A 22,694-nucleotide genomic window follows, 5' to 3' on the forward strand; every position below is an offset into this window, starting at 1 on the left:
AAATCCAGTTACCTTTTTAAAAAACATGTATCCAGAATACAAGCACTTTTCCTAAGTCACCTTTTTGATGCATTTATTTTTCACCTGGAGTTGGGAGTAGTTTCTATGCCACACAGCCTCTGTTCTCCACTCCGCACCCAGAGTCTGGTACAACCTCGATAAATAACTTCTTTTCTTCTGATCCAAACCTCCCCAGTTACTTCCCAAATTGACACTCATCTACCAGTGGGTTCTTGGGCTGCTTCCAAATCTTGGCTATTGTAAATTATGCTGCAGTGAAACTAGGGGTATAGATATTCTGTCAAATGAGTGTTTCAGGTTCATATATATTCCCAGAAGGGGAATTGCTGGGTCATAAGGCAGTTCCATTGTTAATATTTTTAGGTAACTCCACACTGTTTTCTATAGTGGCTGCACCAGTTTGCATTTTCAGTACAGTGCACAAGAGTTTCCTTTTCTCTACATCTTTGCCAGCACTTGCTCTTTGTTGATATATTGATGATAGCAACTCTGACAGGTGCGAGGTGATATTTCATTGTTGTTTTAATTTGCATTTTTCTGATTAGTGATGTTGGGCACCTTGTCATATGTTGATTGGCCATCTGTATGTCCTTCTTAGAGAAGTGTCTATTCAGGTCCTTTGCTTATTTTTCAATTGGATTTTTTTTTGGTGTTAAGATTTATAAGTTCTTTATAAATTTTGGTGAATATTAACCCTTGGTCAGATGTGTCATTGGTGAATATGTTCTGCTATACAATGGGTTCTGCTATACAATGGGTTGCTTTTGATTTTGTTGATGGTTTCCTTTCTTGTACAAAAACTCTTTAGTTTCATGTGGTTCCATTTCTTCCTTTCTTTATTTTTTGCCCAAAAAAAGATATATCAGATAAAATATATCTATGAGAAGTGTTTGAGATTTTACTGCCTATGTTTTCTTCAAGAATTGTTATGGTTTTGAGTCTAATATTTAAGACTAATCCATTTTGAGTTTATTTTTGTGTATGATGTAAGAAGGTGATCAGATGAATGTTCTTGCACATGCTTCTTGGTCAAGGGAAAAAAAATTTTGTCCAGAAGACCTCTCTGAGCCACGTTGTGGAATAATAAAATAAATGGATAAATAAATAAATGCGTGTGTGTGTTTGTGTGTGTATCTGCCACAGTTCTACACGGAGACAAGAGCTCTGGAAATACTCATAAAATCCTAAGTGATAAGAGCACTAAGAACATCTTTTGTCGTTATAGTTGGTTTTGAATCTGGTTTTGACACAGAGTTCTGAAGTCCTTTAGAATTTTCTGGGTGATAGGGGTGTCTTTGTTTGAAAAGTGAGGTGACTCTGGGTGGGTTCCTTGGTGGCTTCTGGATGGGTGCTTATCATCAGTAAGACCAAGCCATGATCAGAAGTTTGGAACTATCAGTCCTACTCACATCTTTCAAGAAGAAGAGAGGGTCTAGAGATTGAGTTAATAATCAATTATGCTGGTGTAAGTACAGAGTTCAGATAACTTGGTGAATTAATCCATTGGCCAGGATTGTGGTACAGTCCATCCAATTCCACCAGGACAGATGCTCCTGAAATTGGGATCCTTCCAGACCTCATCCTTTGCTATTTATCTATATTCTTTATTATATTTTGTATTGTATAGTAAACTGGTAAATGTCAGTGTTTTCCTACCAGAGAATTGCAAATTATAAGTAAAGACAACTTTAAAAATACTGGATTTACATTATATGTGTGTATGTGTACATATGTGTGTATATATATGCTAAAAATGAATAAAAATAGTAATACAGATTTATAGAAACAAATTGTGAATATCTGAATGAAGGAATGGTATATAATAGACATTATAGAAATCAATAAGAAAAGGACAAATAAGATCTTTGAGCAGAATCTTCACTTAAGAACATATGATGATTAGCCTTAGAAAAGTTTTTAACATTAATTTTTATAAAATTATACATAAAACTTCAAAGAGAATGCTAGGAGAATGAGGAGGAAACTTCACAGATCCACTAGGATTGATCCAATTAAAAAGAATCTTGACTTCCACTCAAGATGGAGGCACAGGTAAACACAGCTTACATCCTCACACAACCACATCAAAATTACAACTAAAGTATAGAACAGCCATCACTCTGAGCCATCAGAAATCAAGTTCAATGGAAGTGTGACAACTACAGAATTACAAAACCACATTCATTCAGACAGGTAGGAGGGGTGGAGACAAGAACAGGCTGGTTCCACACCCACATGTGGTGAATAAAAATTTAGGAGGGATATCTCAGGAGTGAGGAGTCCCAACCACCCCACACCAGGCCCCCCCAGCCCAAGATTCCAGTACCAGCAAGATAAGTCCCCATAACTCTGGCTGTAAAATCCAGCAGCAATTGAGTTGGAAGAAGTTGCTGAATTCCCAAGCAGTTCCTCATAAAGAACACACACACAGACTTAGACTTACTCCCACTGAGGTACAGCACAAGTAGCAGCTTGAAAGTCACCAGTGGCGTACAGGGAGGAACTGAAGTGTCTGGCATCAGAGCAAGAGCTGGGGGATAGCTTTCTCCCAGACAGAACTGGGGGCAGAGGCCCATGTTCCTTTTCTGAACCCTGCCCCCGCAGATCCACAGAGCCAGCAGGCAAGTGCCATATCACAAATTTGCCCCACCCTGGAGATTCCCTGAGGCTCCACAACAGCCAACTTTCAGGCCCAGCCAAGCTGTTAATGAGCTTTTCCATCTGAATATCTTGTCTGGGCTCAGGTTTCAGATCCTTTCTAAATTTTCTCAAGCAACAGCTTGCCTCAGTAAGCCCCAGTCCCTATACCTCTTGCTAAGTGAGTGGCCAAGGCCCAGCACCAGCAGCAGCCAGCTTTGCTACACAGAGCCCCCCTTTGCCCCCCCTCCACCCACCATACCCAACTCCCTCAGGCAATTCCCACACCATTTTTCATGTCCATGGGTCATGCCTATAAGTTCTTGGGCTACTCCATTTCCTATACTGTACTTTACATCCCCGTGACTATTCTGTAACTACCTATTTCTGATTCTTAATCCCCTCACCCCTTCACCCATTCCCCCAAACCCTCCTACTATCTGGCAGCCATCAAAATGCTCTCTATATCTGTGACTCTGTCTCTATTCTTCTTTTTAAAATATATTTTATTGACTATGCTATTACAGTTGTCCCATCTTCCCTCCTTCATTCCCCTCCACCCTGCACACCCTCTCCCACCCACATTGCCCCGCTTTAGTTCATGTCCATGGGTCATAAGTTCTTTAGCTTCTACATTTCCCATACTATTCTTACCCTTCCCCTGTCTACTTTCTATCTACCAGCTATGCTACTTATTCTCTGTACCTTTTCCCCCTCTCTCCTCCTCCTACTCCCCTGTTGCTAACCTTCCAGGTGATCTCCATTTCTGTGGTTCTGTTCCTGTTCTAGTTGTTTGCTTAGTTTGTTTTTGTTTTTGTTTTAGGTGTGGTTGTTAATAATTGTGAGTTTGCTGTCCTTTTACTATACATGTTTTTTCTTTATCTTCTTTTCTTAGATAAGTCCCTTTAACATTTCATAAAATAAGGGCTTGGTGATGATGAGCTCCATTAACTTGACCTTATCTGGGTAGCACTTTATCTGCCCTTCCATTCTAAATGAAAGCTTTGCTGGATAGAGTAATCTGGGATATAGGTCCTTGTCTTTCATGACTTGGAATATTTCTTTCGAGCCCCTTCTTGCCTGTAAGGTCTCTTTTGAGAAATCAGCTGACAGTCTGATGGGAACTCCTTTGTAGGTAACTGTCTCCTTATCTCTTGCTGCTTCTAGGATTCTCTCCTTCATTTTCACCTTGGCTAATGTAATTATGATGTGCCTTGGTGTGTTCCTCCTTGAGTCCAACTTCTTTGGGATTCTCTGAGCTTCCTGGGCTTCCTGGAAGTCTATTTTCTTTGCCAGATTGGGGAAGTTCTCTTTTATTATTTATTCAAATAAGTTTTCCAGTTGTTGCTCTTCCTCTTCCCCTTCTGGTACCCCTATAATCCAGATGTTGGAACATTTCAAGATGTCCTGGAGGTTCCTAAGCCTCTCCTCAGTTTTTTTGAATTCTTGTTTCTTCATTCTTTTCTGGTTGAATGTTTCTTTCTTCCTCTGGCCCACTCCATTGATTTGAGTCCTAGTTTCCTTCCCATCACTATTGTTTCCCTGTACATTTTCCTTCATTTCACTTAGTGTAGCCTTCATTTTTTTCATCTAATTTGGGACCAAATTCAGCCAATTCTGTGACCATCCTGATCACCAGTGCTTTGAACTGTGCATCTGATAGATTGCCTATCCCTTCATCGCTTATTTGTATTTTTTGATCTGTTCTTTCATTTGGACCATTTTTTTTGTCTTGTCGCATCTGTTATGTATGAGGGGTGGAGCCTTAGGTGTTCACCAGGGTGGGGCAACCCATGGTGCTGGGTTGTGATGCTGTATGTGGGACAGGGATCTGAGAGGGAACAGTGGCGCTTGCTCAACTCTCTGCTAGATTTCAGTCACTTCCGCCACTTCCCCCAAGCAAAGTGGGCCCTTCTGGTGCTGATTCCTGTGTGGATGGGTTTGTGTATGTTCTAGGACCCTATGGGTCTCTGCAACGAACTCTCCTGTGAGTCTGGGAGTCTCTCCTGGCACCTCAACCCCCACAGGTGTTTTCAATTGGTGTTTTGAGGCTTTATTTCCTGGGGGCTGGAACCCTGGGTTTTGCAGTCTGTCTTGCTCCCCAATTTGCCTGGTTTATCTGCTCTCAAATGTGGGACTGCCCAGTCCACCAGCCACCTTGCGCCGGGCCCCTCCACAATCCGCCACCTCGCTGGGTCCACCTGCTGCTGTCTTGCGCCAGGGGTCCTCCAGCCACCACTTTTTTTGGCCACCACTCCTTTCCACCCGGCCGCCTCACTCTGCCCCTCCTACCAGTCTGAATGAATGTGTCTACTTTAACTTCTTGGTTGTTGGACTTCCATACAATTCAATTTTCTGTCAGTACTGGTTATTTTTTGTGTCTAAATTTTTGTTGTCCTTATTTTGGTTGTGTGAGGAGGCACAGTGTGTCTACCTACACCTCCATGTTGGCTGGAAGTCCTATACTTAATTCCTGACTGGATTTTTTATGCTGTCGAGGTCCTTACTAAATTCCTCGAGCATCCTTATATCCCATGTTTTGAACTCTGCATCTGATAGATTGCTTATCTCCATTTCATTTAGCTCTTTTTCTGGAGTTTAGATCTGTTTTTTCATATGGAGAGGCATGCCCCATCTGTAGTCATGTTTCTTTGCCTCATTTTGGCAGCCTCCCTGCGTTTGTTTCTATGTATTAGGTAGAGCTGTTTTGACTCCGTGTCTTGGTAGTGTGGCCTAATATAGTAGGTGTCCTGTAGGGTCCAATGGCACAGCTTCCTCTACCACCCAAGCTGGGTACTGGAGGTGTGCCCTTTGTCTGGGGTGAGTACACCCTCCTCTTGTAGTTGAGCCTTGGTTAGTATTGACCGATCAGTGTGAAGGATTTGCCCAGGCCAGTCAGCTGCAAGGATTGGCTGTGACCACTTACCACCAACCTCTACCCTCCCTGGGGGATCAGTTGTGTAGGGGCAGGGTGGTGGTGCTCCATCATGGTCTGTAGTTGTTCACTGGGTGTGCAGGCTCTGAGGTTTTCCAGGTTGTGCAGGCCTAATTCAGCCCCTAACTGTGTTCTGCCTGGGTTCACCCTGCATGAGCTATAAAACATTATGAGGTGTCTGCTACTTGTGCTAGGGTTAGAGGTTCCCAGGCAAAGCCAAGCTGTGAATCTAGGCTGGCTGCTGCTAATGCCAGTTTAGGAAATGGAGTAGCCAAAAAACTTATATGCATGACCCATGGACATGAACAAAGTTTTGGGGATTGCTTGAGGGAGTGGGGACTGCTGGGTGGAGGGGGGCAAAGGAAGAAATTGGGGACAAATGTGATAGTATAATCAATAAAATATATTTTTAAAAAATCACAATACCAGGATTGGGATCAGCCTGACTCAAATTTCAGTGTCTCTTGATAAAATTATCCAGATCTTAAAATTATCCGGATCTTAAGTGTCATTCCTCCCCCGCTGATATTTCCTTATAGCTTTTTCTAGCACTGTTTTTTAATAACTCCATAATTGTTATTAAGAGCTTTCTGTAAATTGCATTTCACAACTCTTTTTCTGGTATATCAATACTCATGAACAAGAGTCCAAGCAATCACCATAGAAAAGATAATCCCTTCCCTGAAAAATGAGATGAGATGGTTTTCAGGTATTCCCTTTGCATATGTGATATGCCTGAGAACACTGTAGTCACTAGCCCATATCCAAACAGAATTTGAAAAGTTGTTTTCCACTGGAGAAATATGTCAGGTTCCTAAAGGAATATATAGCTTAGACTATTGAGCATGAAATACTAAATGGATAAACAATGCTGTTCTATGGATTGGTACCATCACTGAAGATAGAATCAGAAAAGGTGTTTTCTGTGGGAACCAGAGGAAGGGTTAACTAGGACAGCTTAAATCCTCCTTATCTTTCAAGTCATGGCTCAGATTGAACATTCAGGTTACAAAATGCACTAATGCTTCTGACTCCATGCATTTTAATGGCAGAAAATAGTTAATACATTTTGGCTAAGAGCAGGTGCACTTGGAGTTTCAACGTGAATGTATGTAAATTTGGGTTTGAAATAATACGTTTTGTCTCATGCAGCCAGGCAGAATCTGGTAAGACCTTTTTTAAGACCACCATCCTCTTCTCTTCCAAACCTCCCCAATTACCTCCAGAATAGACCCACAACTTCTCAGTCATTTCGGTCCTGACTCCTGCCTTTCTGCTCTTTATTCCCACCTGAACTAAAGGAGATATGTGTTTTCCTGAACACTCCTAGCTCAGTTATATCTCTGAGCACCTCCACATTTTGGTACCACTTGCTGGAGGAACCCTCTAACCTGTTTATATTGGTTGTCAGAAACAGTAACACCAGTATATAAACCTGTGTGGATGTGGCACCCACAGGTTGGGTGTTTTCTGGGGTTCTCAGAACCAAGATAGGGGGGAATAAGATAAGAGCCCAAGGTCACCACAATCCAGGGAATATGTTAGTGGGAGTCAGAGCAAGGGAGGAACTGACCTATGTAGGTTCCATAAGCACTTTTGCACCATGGGAAATTATAAAGTGATTGGTAATGGAGGAATGTGTTCATGTGGGGTTCAATGGGCTCATGCTTCCCTGTCCTCTTCTATGTCCTTGGAGTTAGGTGACCTTACAGATTCTCTAACCTTTGTGCCTTAGTGTTCCGTGTCCTTTTGTACCAGCTATGTCACTTAAAGATCCAAGATATTAAATGGATAAAAGTGTTGCTCACTGAATTGCACAGGCAGGAGAGACGTTTTTGTTGAGAACCACAAGGGTCTATTAAGACCCTTGTTAAAACTGTAAAGCAGGCTTTACTTGAAATCATTGAGATATGTGTAAAGACAATGGGGTTTTGCAGTAAGGGAGAGAGATTGGATTCAACTACAAATTTTATTTATTAAAATACATTTTTTAATTTATTGATTTTAGAGGGAGTGAGCACTCGAGCAAGAAAGGAGTCAATTTGTTGTTGTATGTATTTATATATTCATTGGTTGCTTCTTTTATGTGCCCTGATGGGAGATCCAATCCACAACCTTGGCATATAGGAACAACTGATGCTCTAACCATCTATACCACATGGCCAGAGCTCAACCACAAATTTTAAAGAGAAAGCTGAGATTTATAGCCAAGGAGCAAGGGTGGTGTCAGCGGATAAAAAAAATTACTTAAAGAGTAGGGAAATCCTTCCTAAACTGACCTAAAAGATCTTGCTGAAGGAAGGTCAAGTGTGGTCAGATATAACCCATGTGATGGTGAGGGATGAAGAAATTTGATCAGATATCAGTAATGATCAGATATTGAAGGTGAAAAGTTCTTGCTAAACTAACTTAGCAGGACAAGTCCCAAGGCCTAGTCAAAAAGAGCTTAGAGGAACCTGACTGAAGTTAGTCAAGAAGAAATGCTGTCAGATTCTTCTGTGTCCTCCTGCTTCAGGGTGGCTTAGCATCCTTCCTGTATCTTCCTTGACATGGCACAATTGGAAGTATTTTCTTTCTTGTCTCTGACCAAACTTGAAATAAGGTAATGTTTATTAGCTTCTGTAACAGTGGACATATTTTTTGTCTGAATGACTCCATGCAATATGTTTATTTGGATTTGTAGACTTTGAGAGCATCAGAAATAAGATCTTGGTTTTTTGCTTCAAGATGGCAGCCTAGGTAAACATGGTTCACCTCCTTGCACAACCACATCAAATTACAACTAAAGTATAGAACAACAATCACTCAGGCCCACAGAAATTGACTTGAATGGAGGTCCTGTGACCACGGAATTGAAAAACCACATCTATACAGACCAGTAGGAGGGGTGGAGACATAGAACGGCCTGGTCCCACACCCCTGTGGCAGATAAAAATTGGGAGGGATATTTTGAAAGTGAGGGGTCCCAACTCTGTACCAGGCCCTCCAGCCCAGGGTTTCCATGCTGGGAAGGTAAGTCCCCATGGCTTCTGGATGTAAAAACCAGTGGAGATTGGGTTGATGGAAGAAACTTCTGGATTACCAGGCAGTTCCTCTTAAAGGGCCTGTATACAGACATACTCAAACTCACTCTCGCTAAGCTCCAGCAGCAGAGCAGCAGGTTGAAAGACACCAGTGGCATCCAGGGAGGACCTGAAGTGTCTGGTATCAGCGCAAGAGCTGAGGGACAACCTTCTCCTAGACAAAACTGCCAGCAGAAGCCACTGATCCTCTTCTGAGTCCTCCCCCTCACAGAGCTGCAGACTGTGTTGGATACCATATCTGAGACTCCATCATCCTGGCTCACACTGTTTGTCCTGCTTTGGTGATTCCCTGAGACTTTACCCCACCCAACTTATGGACCCACCCAGGCAGTTAATGGTCACTTTTCCATATGAATGACTTGTTTGGGCTCATTCTTCTGATCTTCCAGTCAGAAATGAAGGATACACTAATTGAAATGAAAAACAATTTACAGGAAAACAACAGTAGAGTGGATGAAACTGAGAATCAAATCAATGATTTGGAACAGAAGGAAGCAAAAAACAACAAACCAGAATAACAAGAAAAAGAATCCAAAAAATTAGGATAGTATAATGAGCCTCTGGGACAATTTCAAGCATACCAATATTCACATCTTAGGGATGCCAGAAGGAGAAGAGAAAGAGCCAGAAATTAGAAATCTGTTTGAAAAAAATAATAAAAGAGCCCCAGGTAGTGTGGCTCAGTGGATTGAGTGCTGGCCTATGAACCAAAGGGTCGGTAGATCAATTCCCAGTCAGGGTGCATGCCTGGGTTGTGGGCTGAGTCCCTGGTGGAGGGCACACAAGAGGCAACCATACACTGATGTTTCTCTCCCTGTCTTTCTCCTTTCCTTACCTACTCTCTAAAAATAAATAAAATTAAATATTTTTTAAAAAGGAAAAATAATGAAAGAAAACTTCCTTAATTTGGTGAAGGAATTAGACACACAAGTCCAGTAAGCACAGAGAGACAGATAGTCCAAACAAGATACATTCAAAGAGGCCCACACCAAGACACATCATGATGAAAATGCCAAAGTTTAAAGATAAAGAGAGAATCTTAAAAGTAGCAAGAGAAAAGCAGGTTGTTACCTACAAGGGAGTTCCCATAAAATTGTCAGCTGATTTCTCAAAAGAAACTTTACAGGCTAGAAGAGATTGGCAATAAATATTCAAAGTGATATAAAGGAGGACCTACTACCTAAACTACTCTATCCAGCAAAGCTATCATTTAGAACCAAAGGGCAGATAAAGACCTTCCCAGGTAAGAAAATGCTTAAAGTGTTCATTTTTAAAGTCTCCACCAAATCATTTTTATTTGAAATTTTAAAGGGACTTTTTAATAAAGATTTTCTTTTATTTTTGTACAGAGGAGAAGGGAGAGAGAAAGAGCAAGAGAAACATCAATGTGTGGTTGTCTCTCATGCAGCCCCTGCTAGGGACCTGACCCATAACCCAGGCATGTGCCCTGGCTGGGAATGGAACCGGTGACCCTTTGGTTCACAGGCCAGCACTCAATCCACTGAGCCACACCAGCCAGGGCTAAAGGTACTTATTTAAGAAAAAGAAGATCAAAGTGTGAACAATAAAATGGCAATAAATATATATCTATCAAAAATTGAACTCCCAAAGCAAACAAGCAGAAAAAACAGAATCATAGATATGGAGAGCAGTTTAATGGCTGTCATATGGGAGAGAGTATTTGTGGCATAGATGAAAAGGTGAAGTGATTAAGAAACACAAATTAGGAGTTATAGAATAGTCATGGGGATGTAAAGTGCAGTATAGGTTATGAAGAAGCTGAAGAACTTATATGCATGACCCATGAACATGAACAAAGGTGTTGGGATGGCCTGAGGGAGTCGGGGGCTACCTGGTGGAGGGGGACAGAGGGGGAACAACAGGGACAACTATAATAGCATAATCAGTACAATATAATTAAAAAAAAAGATCTTTAGCCTTCAGGAGTATGCTGAGCTTCAGAGTCTCAAATAATATGTCTCCATAATTTGGGTGATCATTTGCAAAGAGCACTTCGCAGAAATATGATGAAGATCCCTTTAAAGGGGAGGTGAAGCCTACCTAGATGTGCCGTATCCCAATGCTCCTCCCAGGCGAGCATAACCTTCTGGGCAGTAAGCCTGTCATCGCCTGAATTTTTTCTCTGTGGGAACTACATTACCCAGAATGCTCAGAGCCGAGCGGCAGCATCGCTCTCCAGTGAGAACTTAGAACAGAGGTGCTTCATCGTTGGCTCATTTTTTTCTGGGGGCGGGACTTCTGGGTCTCGCTTGGCGGCCATGTTAGCTGCTCTTGGTTTTGTTCACAGTCAAAGACTCTGGAGTGGGGAATCAGGGTTGTGGTACCGGGTCCGGAAAGCTCGATAGTCGTGGTCCCGCTCCATAATCACGGCTGTTCGACTCCACGGCCTGTATGACCCGCGGCAAGGCCAAAACAGGAACCCCCGTGCCAGTGCCCCGGGCTCCCTCCTTGTCTGCCACTCCCGCCCCGTCCCGCCCAAAGAGTCTGATGGCGGCGCCCGCACGGAGGCGCCCGGCTGAGGTGAGTGCTGGTACCTCAGCCCCCTCTCCCCACACACACACTCCACTGAGCCCTGTTGCCCTGGTACGGAGTGCCGGCCACGTCCTGCAGCCTAGGCCCTGGTGTCCAGGACCCAGAGGCAGTTGACGGTGACACAGTGTCACGCGATGGGGAGAGGGTGGTGGGCTGAGAAGCACCTGGTAAAAGGTGAACTGAGCACTGAGGCACCGTGGTTAAACGGTCGGCTTGAGTCCCAGTCTTCAGGACGGGGTGCAGTACCGGCTTGCCTGAGGCCATGAAACCCTCCATGAACTCATTTCTCTAAGGCCTACTTCTGTTCACCTGTCCCGTGGCTGCAGACGCGGTCATGGGACCACAGGGAAGCGGAAGCATGTCCCCATCCCTCACTGGCCCTGACCACCACCCACATATTCCCCGTAATGGTGTCTTCGGACTGTAAAGTGACATTTCCTCGGTTTTGGGTTTGGAGAATCTGGAGGAACCCTAAGGACGGGGTCCTAAGGCCACTCCAAGGGTGGTCTCTTCTTTGTAACAAAGGTCAAGGGAACTGGAGTCAGGACTGGAATGGCTACCTGAGAGACTGGGTGTTTATTCTGGCGCTAATGCAGGGGTTGGATCTGAAGGGAGAGGAGATACTACCGAAGTCTTACCTGGGTCCTTCTGTTTCTTGTATCATCATAGACTGGGGTTGAGGGAGGAAAAAGGAAGAAGGGGAGCGGGGTCGGGGCTATTGCCATAATTCAGCTGAGGGTTAATGGAGCAGAGTCGTGGCTTAGGAGTTGTGATTGCATTGTGCTGTGTAACTCTTTTTAAAAAAAATCCTCACCTGAGGACGTGCTTATTGATTTTAGAGGGAGAAACATTGATACGTTAACTCCCGTGTGAGCCGTGTCTAGGGATTGAACCTTTAACAAAGGTATGTGCCAGTGACTGGGAATCAGCCTGCATCGGGTGCCAAGTTTGTTTTCTAACATGGACTGTGAGGGTGTGAAATGGGACTCAGATAAAACTAGGATTTTTTCTCAGCAGCTGTTAAGAACAGAAGCTCAACTTAAAATGAGGAAGTTGGTAGAAGTAATAGTCATGGGAGATATCAGGATGTTCTGAGATTTTGGGGAGGGGGGGCACTATGTGGAGGCATTAAGTGAGCAGCTAAACACACAGGTCTGGAAATCTGGGGAAGGGTTGAAGATGGAGACATCTGAAATGTAATGGCTGCTGTGTGGGCCAAGGTGAATGATTTGGGTCATTTTTAGGACAATTGTTTTTATGGTTATGGCGGTAAAAACTGTGCCAGGAAATGGGGAGGTTAGGGGCTCAGGACTGCTCTCTTGCTTGGATACCTGAGTGATGGTATTGAAACACATTAGAGGGAGGTAAGTTGCCATGGGAGGAGAATGTGTCAGTAACAGGACAGTCTGTCAGGTGGCCTAGGTTTCCAGTGGAAGGAGTAGACATGAAGTGGATGCAGCAGCTTAGGAGCAATGAAGGCGAGATGACTCTCAGGCCTGAGCTAGAGTTTATTCACCCACCACTCTATGAATTACAACCAGGGTTTTATGGGGACTTTGGTGGGCCCTGAGCTACTGCTATTCACTCTTTTTCAGAATGCATCCCCCAGGTGGCCCTGTGTGCTGTGTGGTGTCCTCCTCTCCCAGGCTGTGCTATTCATCAGCTTTGTACAGAGTCAGGTGTTGTGTGTTTGGCCATCACTATAACTCTAAGATGGGAATCCCACCCTTACCAGTGGGGTGAAGAGGAGGTGATTAAGACACAAGTTATGTGGGGAGGCCAGGAAGATGCCTTTGGTGTGGAACAGTGAAGTGGTGGTGACCATAGATATGGGACTGTGGGATCCAGTCTCAAGAATTATATGTTCTGGGAGAAGGAGTATGCCTGATGACTCCAGGGACCTGGTATCAAGGCTTACGTGAACTTAGCCACACCAGCGGAATAGCCTGGCATGAGTGGGCGGACCCCTCTATGCAAGTCCAAAACTTGCATGTCTGCTTATCCACCTCTTTCCTCTTGCTGATGGCTGTACCCTGTCATCAGTGAGCCCATGAGGAGACAACAGCACCAGTGGCACCAGGGCTTGGTTTGTCCTTTGAGTTGGGGAGATTGGGAGGAGGATGGGCACAGGGTCGATGTTTGGGGGAAGGGATTGTGGGTTCTCAGTAGAGGAATTTTTTGTGGTTTCATCTGTCCCCATCATGCCAGGGCAGGGTGACCTTTGAGGATGTGGCCGTATACTTCTCCTTGGAGGAATGGGATCTCCTTAATGAGGCTCAGAGACATCTGTACCACGATGTGATGCTGGAGAACCTGGCACTTATAACCTCCTTGGGTAAGGTTTTCAAACTCACCCCTGTGCTGTGAGCTAGTAGTCTCTACCCTTCCCTTCTCCAGGAACAAGCAGGCCTATCCACACAGCAGGACCACGGGCTCTGCTTCCCTAGTTCCCAGGGAAGGTGCTGTGGTTATTGGGCTGAGGTGTGTGCACCGCACTCTCCTTCCATGAGCAGCCCCAACACTAGTTGTCCTGTAGACTTGCAGGGAAGGAATCAGGATTAGGAGTCTTCCAGTGAACCTAATGGATATGACTTTACTTGCCTTCCTGATGGAGTGACCTTGTCCAAATCCAAGGCTCCTGTGTGCCCAGGTTCTGTTTCCTTCCTCTAGCCGACACTTTCTTGGGTGCGCCTATGCCAGGAATTGCCATCACTGACATGGTGACTCCTTATATAACCCACAGGCTATTCTTGCAAAACCCTCTTTTGAAGTTTTCTGTAGTATTTAGTTTTCTGTTGGCAATCATGTGCTAAGTTGTTCTGGACTAGTGCTGGCTCCTCATCTGTGCTATCTCCTTCCCTTAGTAATTGTATAAGTTGCCATAAATTTGCTCATTGAGGGAGTTGGGTTGGGTTGGAAAGCAGTGGTTCTCAGGATGAGTATGAATCCATCTGTACATAGCAAGATGGGCTCAGAAAGAGCCTGGACCTGAAGAGTGTCATTTAGGGGGAGGGTGTGATGGCATTGCTGTGTTCAAATCATACCAGACACCTATTTGCAGACTAGTATTTTGGTGCCAGTACATGTGGCCACATATGGTATCTAAACCATTTTTCTCACCATTCCGTTACAGTGTGTTCTCATTGGCTCCTGTGCATTGTGTCTTGAGTGTGCATATTCCTAAACAGTCCTTGAACCCCAGCTTCCCTGCTGTAGTTGTATTTCCTTGGTTCTTAATATACCCTTCTACACACATTCATGTGTCACCAGTAGAGAAGTTCCTTTGGAAAGTTGGTAGTAGAGAAATGAACCGTAGGCCCTGTCTCTCCTCTGTGTCACACTGCATGGTTGTGTCCTTCACCTTGTGAGGCCTCCCCAATCCTGTGCTCTGTATAGCTCAATATTGCTAACCAGCCCCATCCTCAGCCTGAACCAACATCCTGGTCCTTCACATGGTACCACAGACCTACTCCTGAGTTTGTCAGACACATACGTCTGCCCTCTCTCACCAAAGGCAGCATGCACTTCACCAGTGCTTCTTGCTTTCAGGTTGTTGGCATGGAGCCCAGAATGAGGAGGTACCTTCTGAGCACCGTGATTCTTTACAAGGAGTGTCACAAGTCTGGACTCGCAAGGCAGGTGTGTCTCCCCAGAAGGCCCATCCTTGTGAGATGTGTGGTATGGACTTGAGAGACATTTTGCACTTGATCAAGCACCAGGGAACACGTCATGGGCAGAAACTGTGCAAGATAGGGGCATGTGAGAAGCAGTTGTATGTCAGCGTGGAACTTCAGCATCAGAAGCAGCACATGGGAGAGAAGTGCTTCAGGAGCAACATGGGCAGAGCCTCAGTTGTAAAGGACTGCAAATTCTGTATGTCAGGGAAACCCTTTTCCTATGGAGAGGCTGTGAGGGACTTCCTAGCCAGCTCAGGATTTCTCCAGCATCAGGCTGCATGCACCAAGGAGAAGACAAAGAGGAGAACTGAGTGTGGGGCAGCCTCTCACAGGGGAAAAACTATACGTAACTCTGGAGAATACACAAAAGACTTAAATTGCAAACGCACACTTGTTGAACACCAGAGAGTTTTCACTAGAGAAAGATGCTACATGTGCAGTGAATGTGGAAAGTCTTACAGCAAAAGCTATAGCCTCAATGACCATTGGAGAGTTCACACTGGGGAAAAGCCTTATGAGTGTGGGGAATGTGGGAAGTCATTTAGGCAAAGCTCTAGCCTCATTCAACACCGGAGAGTTCACACTGGAGCAAGGCCTCACAAGTGTGACTTATGTGGAAAATTATTTAGCAACAAGTCCAACCTCATCAAACACCGAAGAATTCACACTGGAGAAAGGCCTTATGAGTGTAGTGAATGTGGGAAATCCTTTAGTGAAAGCTCTGCACTCCTTCAACACCGGAGTGTTCACACTGGAGAAAGGCCTTATGAGTGCAGTGAATGTGGGAAGTTTTTTACCTACCACTCCAGTCTCATAAAACACCAGAGAGTTCACTCTGGATCAAGGCCCTATGCATGCAATGAATGTGGAAAATCCTTCACTCAAAACTCCAGCCTCATTGAACACCGCAGAGTTCATAGTGGAGAAAGGCCTTATAAATGCAGTGAATGTGGGAAATCTTTTAGCCAAAGCTCTGCGCTTCTTCAGCATCGGAGAGTTCACACTGGAGAAAGGCCTTATGAGTGCAGTGAATGTGGGAAGTTCTTTACTTACAGCTCCAGTCTCTTAAAACACCAGAGAGTTCACACTGGATCAAGGCCTTATGAGTGCAGTGAATGTGGGAAATCCTTTACTCAAAACTCTAGTCTCATCAAACACAGGAGAATTCACACTGGAGAAAGGCCTTATGAGTGTAGTAAATGTGGGAAATCTTTTAGCCATAGCTCCAGCCTCATTAAACACCAGAGAGTTCACACTGGATAAAGGCCTTAGGAGTATTGGAATGTGGGAAGTTATTTACCTTTAACTCCAGGCTCCTAAAACACTGGATCACATTGGATGAAAGCCTTGAGTGTGGCATTGTGAGATATCATTTACCAAGATCCAGCCTCATTACATCTAGAGCAGGGCTGTCAAACTCATTTTCACCGGAGGCCACATCAGCCTGGCAGTTGCCTTCAAAGGGCCGAATGTAATTTTAGGACTGTTTAAATGTAACTACTCTGTAACAGTTAAGCGAGAGCTCAGCGTTGCCACCGGTAGAAACAAGGTGCCAGGCTGGATAAAACAAGGTGGAAGGCCAGATTTGGCCCATGGGCCTTGTGTTTGCCACCTGTGATCTAGAGAATTCACAGTGGAGAAAGGTCTTGTAAGTGCAGTGAATATGAGAAGGCATTCAGTCAAAGGACTTGCTGTATTGGATACCACAGATTTCAAATGGGAGAACTGCCTTAATTGCATAGGTATATACTATATTTTTGTTCAGTGAGCCAGCACTGGAGGAGGTCCTTTATGAAGGTGCCATTTGCCTGTATTGAGCCTCATACATGTAAACATCTATATAAATTTCAGGTATGTGGGAATGGCATTGCACTTTTTTACCATGGCCAGATTTATGTCACTGGCAGTTTGTAGCAGAAGCCATTTCATGTCTACCTCCTCGCTGCAGCCCACAGTGTGCAACATTTATCCATTCCAAAATATTCAGGAAGTAAGCCCCAGTGTGCTGTCACTTGCAGAATGATGCATCAGTAACCTGAGCACTTAACTCTTTCCCAATTTTTCCTCTCTGATGAGTTAGTGCATGGACCTTACCCAGTTTTGGCCTAGGGCACTGTTGGGACTACATTTTTCAGGGATATTGTTGGTTTCATGTGACTTTTGTGATGGCATTTTCTAGCCTCCAAGTCACCAACCCAGGAACTGTGCCTATCATTGCTCTTGTTTGTATGACAATAAAGGTCTTTTTAATCTTGGGGGTTCTAGTCACTGTTCAGGGTGCTTTGAAATTAACTGGGTTTGTTAGAATGTGGGGTGAACAGCTTTGGTTGGGATCCCAAACTGTGTGCCTCAGAGTGTATATATAGTATGATGGTAGAATATACCTCTTCAAGTTTGGCCTAGTTTGCATTGCTGCTCAGAGCCTTTAAGGAAAGACTGCAGAGCTTTGGACTCCTATTTTGTAGCTTGGATACCATGACTTTTGTAGGTTCAGAGTTCAACCTGAGGAGGGGGTCCTTGTGACAACCCTCAGTGCTTCTGAGAGCAGTGTGAACTTGTTCTCTTCTTCACAGGGGGTATTGTGTTGTGCTCAGCACTGGTGAGAGGACATCTGTCCCACAGGTCCTGCAGCGGAGCCGTGGGCCCTGATGTCCTGAATTCTGTGGGATAACGTCACTAGTTTTAAGATTATGGGGCCCAGGAAAATGATTGTTGTTATAGAAACACTGGATTAATAGAGTGGAGGAAACTGCCATAAACTGGTTAGCAGGCTCTGCCTTTATTTATTTGTGGACCTTTTCTGAAAGGTCCACGATGTTTAGTACCTATAGCTGTGAAGGATGAGCGGGTACAGATGTTCTCAGGCCCTCCAGGAACTATGTATCTTGTGTAGCTAAAGGTCCTGTCAGAGAAAATGTAAAGGTTTGTGGGTTTCTGTGGCCCCTCTGAGCTGTTCACCTAAGATCACCGTTGTGCAGAAACACAAGAAAGGAGATCTCAGTTCAGCAATGTGGTCTTCGTGACCTGGTCAGCGTTCCTGTGAGTAAAGTGGAAACACCCTTCAGTGTTCGCCTATTTTTGCTGCCACTCAGGCAAGTGTCTGCCTCATGAGGAGAGAGGATGTGGAGTCAGTTCAGTTGCCAAGCCTGATTTTCTAAAGGGTAAGAAATCCAGACTTTAATTTGAACCTATTTTTCAAGTTTTAATAAGGTATAAACAACATGCAATAATCTGTCCATATTTAAACTGTATAATTGTATAAATTTTGACATTCATGCAAACCCCTGAAACCATCAGACATAATAATAAACCTTTCCATCACCCCTATATTTACCTTGTGTCCTTTAATAATCACTGTCCTCCAGGCAGCCACAGATTTGCATTTGTAATAATAGATTGGTTTATATTTTCTAAAATTTTATATGACTGAAATCATAAAGTGTTTAGTGTTTTCTTTGGGTGCCCTCATGTGACATATTTATTTTGAGAATCATCAGTGTTGCTTATTTGAGTAGTTTATTCTTTTTATATTGTTCACAAGCATGTTACATTAATGTACCACCATTCATCTGTTTATGGATATTTTAATTGTTTCTAATTTTGGCCATTGCAAAAACTGGACAAAGCTCATATTGATATGTTTCCTTTCTCATGTTAATACTGTGAAGTGCAATACCCGAGTCCGAGTAAACATGAATGTATAACTTTAAGAAACACCAAACTGTCATCTAAAATGATTGTTCCTTTTGTATTTTTACCAGCAGTGTATACAGGTTCCACTTCTCGCATGGCCTTGCTAATAGTGCATAGGCCTGGTCTTTTAAAATTTTGATCCTTTTAGTAAATGTGTAGCAGTATCTCACTCAGATTTTGCATGTCCCTGGTATTTCATGATGCTGAGCATAGCTAATGTACAAAAAATATGGGGGGATGGTGAGTATGTTAAATGGTATGAAAGAAATCAACAAGCCAACTTTAGATAGTGGCAAATTCTAATGAACAAATAAATGGGTTAGCACCTTCACAAATGTGTGACTTCAGTCACTAAATGCCGTATAACTTAAGTCCATACAGTTTTAAATTTCTGCCATTATTTCAAGGCAGAGCTCCTTATGGCCTACTGCTTTCCCTTCTGGTGGACCCCCCTTGTAGACCCTCCTCCCCCTTGAGTCAGCCTCACTGAGACTCTGCTCTGCCCTCAGCCCCATCCCTCTCCTCTCTCATTTCAGGATTTATCTGAGAGTAAAGTCTATGATTCTCTGCTCTCCCAGTCTGAGCACTAGGCTGGGTCCAAGTGTCAGGGCCCCTCCCCAGAATTCGAGAACTGTGAATCCAGTTGTCCATGTGCCACCTCCACCTTTGGGACATCTCAGATTCACCATGTCCAAAATCCAACTCATAATATTACCCCTGAATCCTGTTCCTACCACCAAATTACCCATCTCCATTCTTCTAGATGTTCAGACAAAAAAATCTAGGGTGGTTATTTACTTCTTACCTTCATTCACAGCCACATCTGATGTAGCAGGAAAACCTATCAGTTCTGTCTTTAAGCTCCATCAAGAATCTGCACTTATCCCCACTCTACTCCCACCTCTCTGGCCCACCTGAAATAGACTAGTAAGCCAGGACAAGAGGTATAGGGAAACTGAGACAGTTAAATACCCAAGGAGGTTACAGCCTTCTTAGTAAATTGCAAAATCCTATCTTGCCTAATCAAGGACACTTAGGAGTCAATGGTTTATACTTCTCCCCAACCAGAGGTTAAATAGCTTAAATCACCCTACTCAGGGAGATAGATAGCAGAAATGCAATTAGTGCCATTTGCCAACCACCTCCAAAGACAGATGTAGTTAAGGGGATAAATCTCATTTTGGCACATCAGCACAAAGCTGGTGAATATCCTATTGAAATCCATATGACCTCCCCTAAACTGCCAGCCTTTAAAAACCCTCAAAATGAAGGACCCAGTGTACACTATCCCTCTAGGCAGCACACCCATGCCTTTCCCTCCCCCCTCTTTACCTAAACACTAAGGGACTCCATGAGACTTGGAACAAGGAAGCAATGGGCAGCAGTAGCTGTCCCAGGCTAACCCCCTGAACCTGCCTCCCTGGTGCCCTTTTCTCTTGACTTCTCTGTGAGCCAAAGCAGCCCCACCTAGGCTCACTTTCCTTCTCCTGTTGCTTCTGTAAGTCCTTCCTTGTTTCACTGTCCCCAGCTTTAATAAACGTACTCTCAAAGTCACCTGGACTCATGTTGTGAAGTCTTCCCTGCGTGAAGTCAAGAAACCTACACACTGCCATGGCTGGTGTGGCTCAGTGGATTGAGTGGTCCCCACTTGGGGACATGTAAGAGGCAGCCACACATCGATGTTTCTCTCCCTTCTTTCTCCCTCCCTCCCTTCCTCTTTCTCTAAAAATAAATAAACAAAATCTTTAAAAAAACAAAACCCCACATACTACAGGCCAGTCTGCTCCACCAACACCAAAACTTGCAAGTGACCACCTTACTAGTTTATTTCTTTCCCTCTACCATCATGATCACTTCTCCCTGAGCAACATTCGGAATACTTTTAAAACCATAATTAAAAAAAAAATAGAAAACCTTAACTCAGATTCTCTGTTCCAACTTCCATGGCTCACAGGAGCCCCACAGTGGCTGCTTGAGCTGCCATGGCAGGCACACTACCCCCTGCAGACTAAGTGGGACACCAGGTTTCCTGACTGTTCTGAGCTCAAGCAAGCATACTTCCAAGACTTTGTGCTTGCTGGTCACTCCATCTGCAACATTCTTCTACACTTCATACTGTGTTTCAGAAATAGGAACCCTGCCCAGAAACACCTTACTGTTCTGGAGATGGTCCTGAACTGCAGTGACCTGAGCAGGGAGTCTTCAAGATTTGGGTGGGGTGTGGCCTGGGTGCATGGCCATGGCCATGGCTCTGAAGGTGGAACAGTTTCAGGGAACTCAAGCTGGGTGGCTTGGGAGGTCACCCAGATAACAAGACCTCCTCTTGCTCTGCTGTTCCAGTATCCCAGTTCAACCCACTGACCAGATGAACAGGATCAAAAGCAGCTGAAATGAAACCACAAGGAAGACACCAAAAGTCTCACTTTCAAATAGTACACTCACAGAAACAATCCTCTTCCAAGCTTTCCTAAGTCTAGCACTGTCGGGCACTTAAGGTGCACACTCTTCTGGGAAATACAGTTGCTGTTATGGAGGTAGTCACTGGGAGGGGCGCCCTGTCCTGGCCTCCTGCGTATTGGACAAGTACTCAGAAAAAACACCAAAACTGACCCTGGCTGGTGTGGGTCAGTGAAAAATGCACCAAAGCTAGAGTGGGCAAAGCCTACCCATATGTAAAGAGAAAGAACAGGATCTATTTTGCATTCCTCAACATAAAAGTGGATGCAGCATTACTTTACATTTCAAATGCATAGCTCAGTTGGTTAGAGCAGTATCCTGATATACCAAGGTTGTGGGTTCAGTCCCCAGTGAGGGCATTTACAAGGGTCAACCACTGAATGCATAAATATGTGGAACAAATCAATATTTCTCTTCCTCTCTAAAATCAATAAAAATAAATAGAGAGTTGGCACAGTCCTTCACTTTCTTTTTTACTATGTATTTTGCCAATATAAAGAATACCTTGATGAAAATCTTGGAGAGAATATTCAAATGAGATAAGTCAATAGGTTTTGGAATAAAAATGGAAAGTAAAGGTAACATGTTGGTAGGTTTCATTTTGGGCTAAAATTTTTAAAAAATATCCATAGATATCTAATGTTGACAATCTTAACTTGCATTACTTAGTGGCTTTGCCAAACAAAATGACTGCTATTATTTTGGGGGCTTATAATACTAGAAATATAAAAATTCCACATTGTTTCATAAGTCTGAAGTAGTTTCTAAATACCATAGGCAAAAACTGACAATTGCTTTAATATGTAAAGTTGGAAATGACTTCTTGAAAAGCTATAAAGCATATTATAAATCTACATTAAGTAAGGTGTCTTTTTTAAAATTTAGATTTTTAAAAAAGATTTTACCTATTTTTAGAGAGGGGAAGGGAAGGAGAAAGAGAAAGAGAAACATCAGTGTGTGGTTGTCTCTCATGCAACCCAGTATGCATGAAATACTTCGGGACATGACCCACAACCCAGGCATGTGCTCTAGACTGGGAATTAAACCAGCAACTCTTTGGTGCACAGGCCAGTGCTCAATCCACTGAGCCACTCCAGCCAGGGCTAAATAAAGTGTCTTAATGGCATGAAGTTTAGCTTAAAAACTAGTAGAACACACTATAGATTCATGATTCACAACTGTGATAGTGCTTACGAAATAATGGGAAATGGCAGTTTTTAAATAAAATTTTCTGGGGCCGTGTGGTATATAAATTTTAATTTTTACCAAAGTGCTTCTAGTATTAAAACATAAAAATTAAAATTACAAGCCACATGCTTGAGAAAATGTTTGAATCCTCTATAATTGCTAGTATGTAAATAAATTTAATAAATTCTGTAAGTTGAAGAGAAAAAATTCAAATGAAAATGAGTGCAGAAAGCATGTAGAGTCACTTTAGAAGCATTCCAAAGGGAAATTATTTTAAAAATTGGTTTTGGAGGGAGGGAGGAATATCAATTTGTTGTTTCGCTTATTTATGCATTCACTGGTTAATTCCTGTATGTACCCTGACAAGGGACTGAACCTGCAACCTTGGCATATCCGGACAATGCTCTAACCAACTGAGCTATCCTGTCAGGGCCCAAAGGACAGTCTCAA

The 22,694-nt window shown here is 43.5% G+C and overlaps 2 protein-coding genes across 2 annotated transcripts in view; both read left to right on the plus strand.

Annotated features, from left to right (window-relative positions):
* The first annotated feature begins 10,941 nt into the window (after nucleotides 1–10,941).
* Nucleotides 10,942–22,694, plus strand: part of LOC123825994 (zinc finger protein 717-like) — a 58,654-nt gene continuing 46,901 nt past the window's right edge. The window contains exon 1 of the mRNA XM_045849657.1: nucleotides 10,942–11,217. Coding sequence (XP_045705613.1) covers nucleotides 11,089–11,217 — 129 coding nt within the window. The 5' untranslated portion in view covers nucleotides 10,942–11,088. The remainder of the gene's footprint in view (nucleotides 11,218–22,694) is intronic.
* LOC123826080 (zinc finger protein 154-like) lies at nucleotides 11,089–20,132 on the plus strand. Its single transcript, XM_045849915.1, is given in 4 exon segments — nucleotides 11,089–11,217; nucleotides 13,443–13,564; nucleotides 14,779–16,179; nucleotides 16,182–20,132. Coding segments are annotated over 3 exon segments (1,635 nt in total). The 5' UTR covers nucleotides 11,089–11,217; nucleotides 13,443–13,530; the 3' UTR covers nucleotides 16,382–20,132.

This window comes from Phyllostomus hastatus, unplaced genomic scaffold (genome assembly GCF_019186645.2).
Source record: "Phyllostomus hastatus isolate PE091 unplaced genomic scaffold, TTU_PhHast_1.1 phas_contig_133, whole genome shotgun sequence".
Lineage (NCBI taxonomy): Eukaryota > Metazoa > Chordata > Mammalia > Chiroptera > Phyllostomidae > Phyllostomus > Phyllostomus hastatus.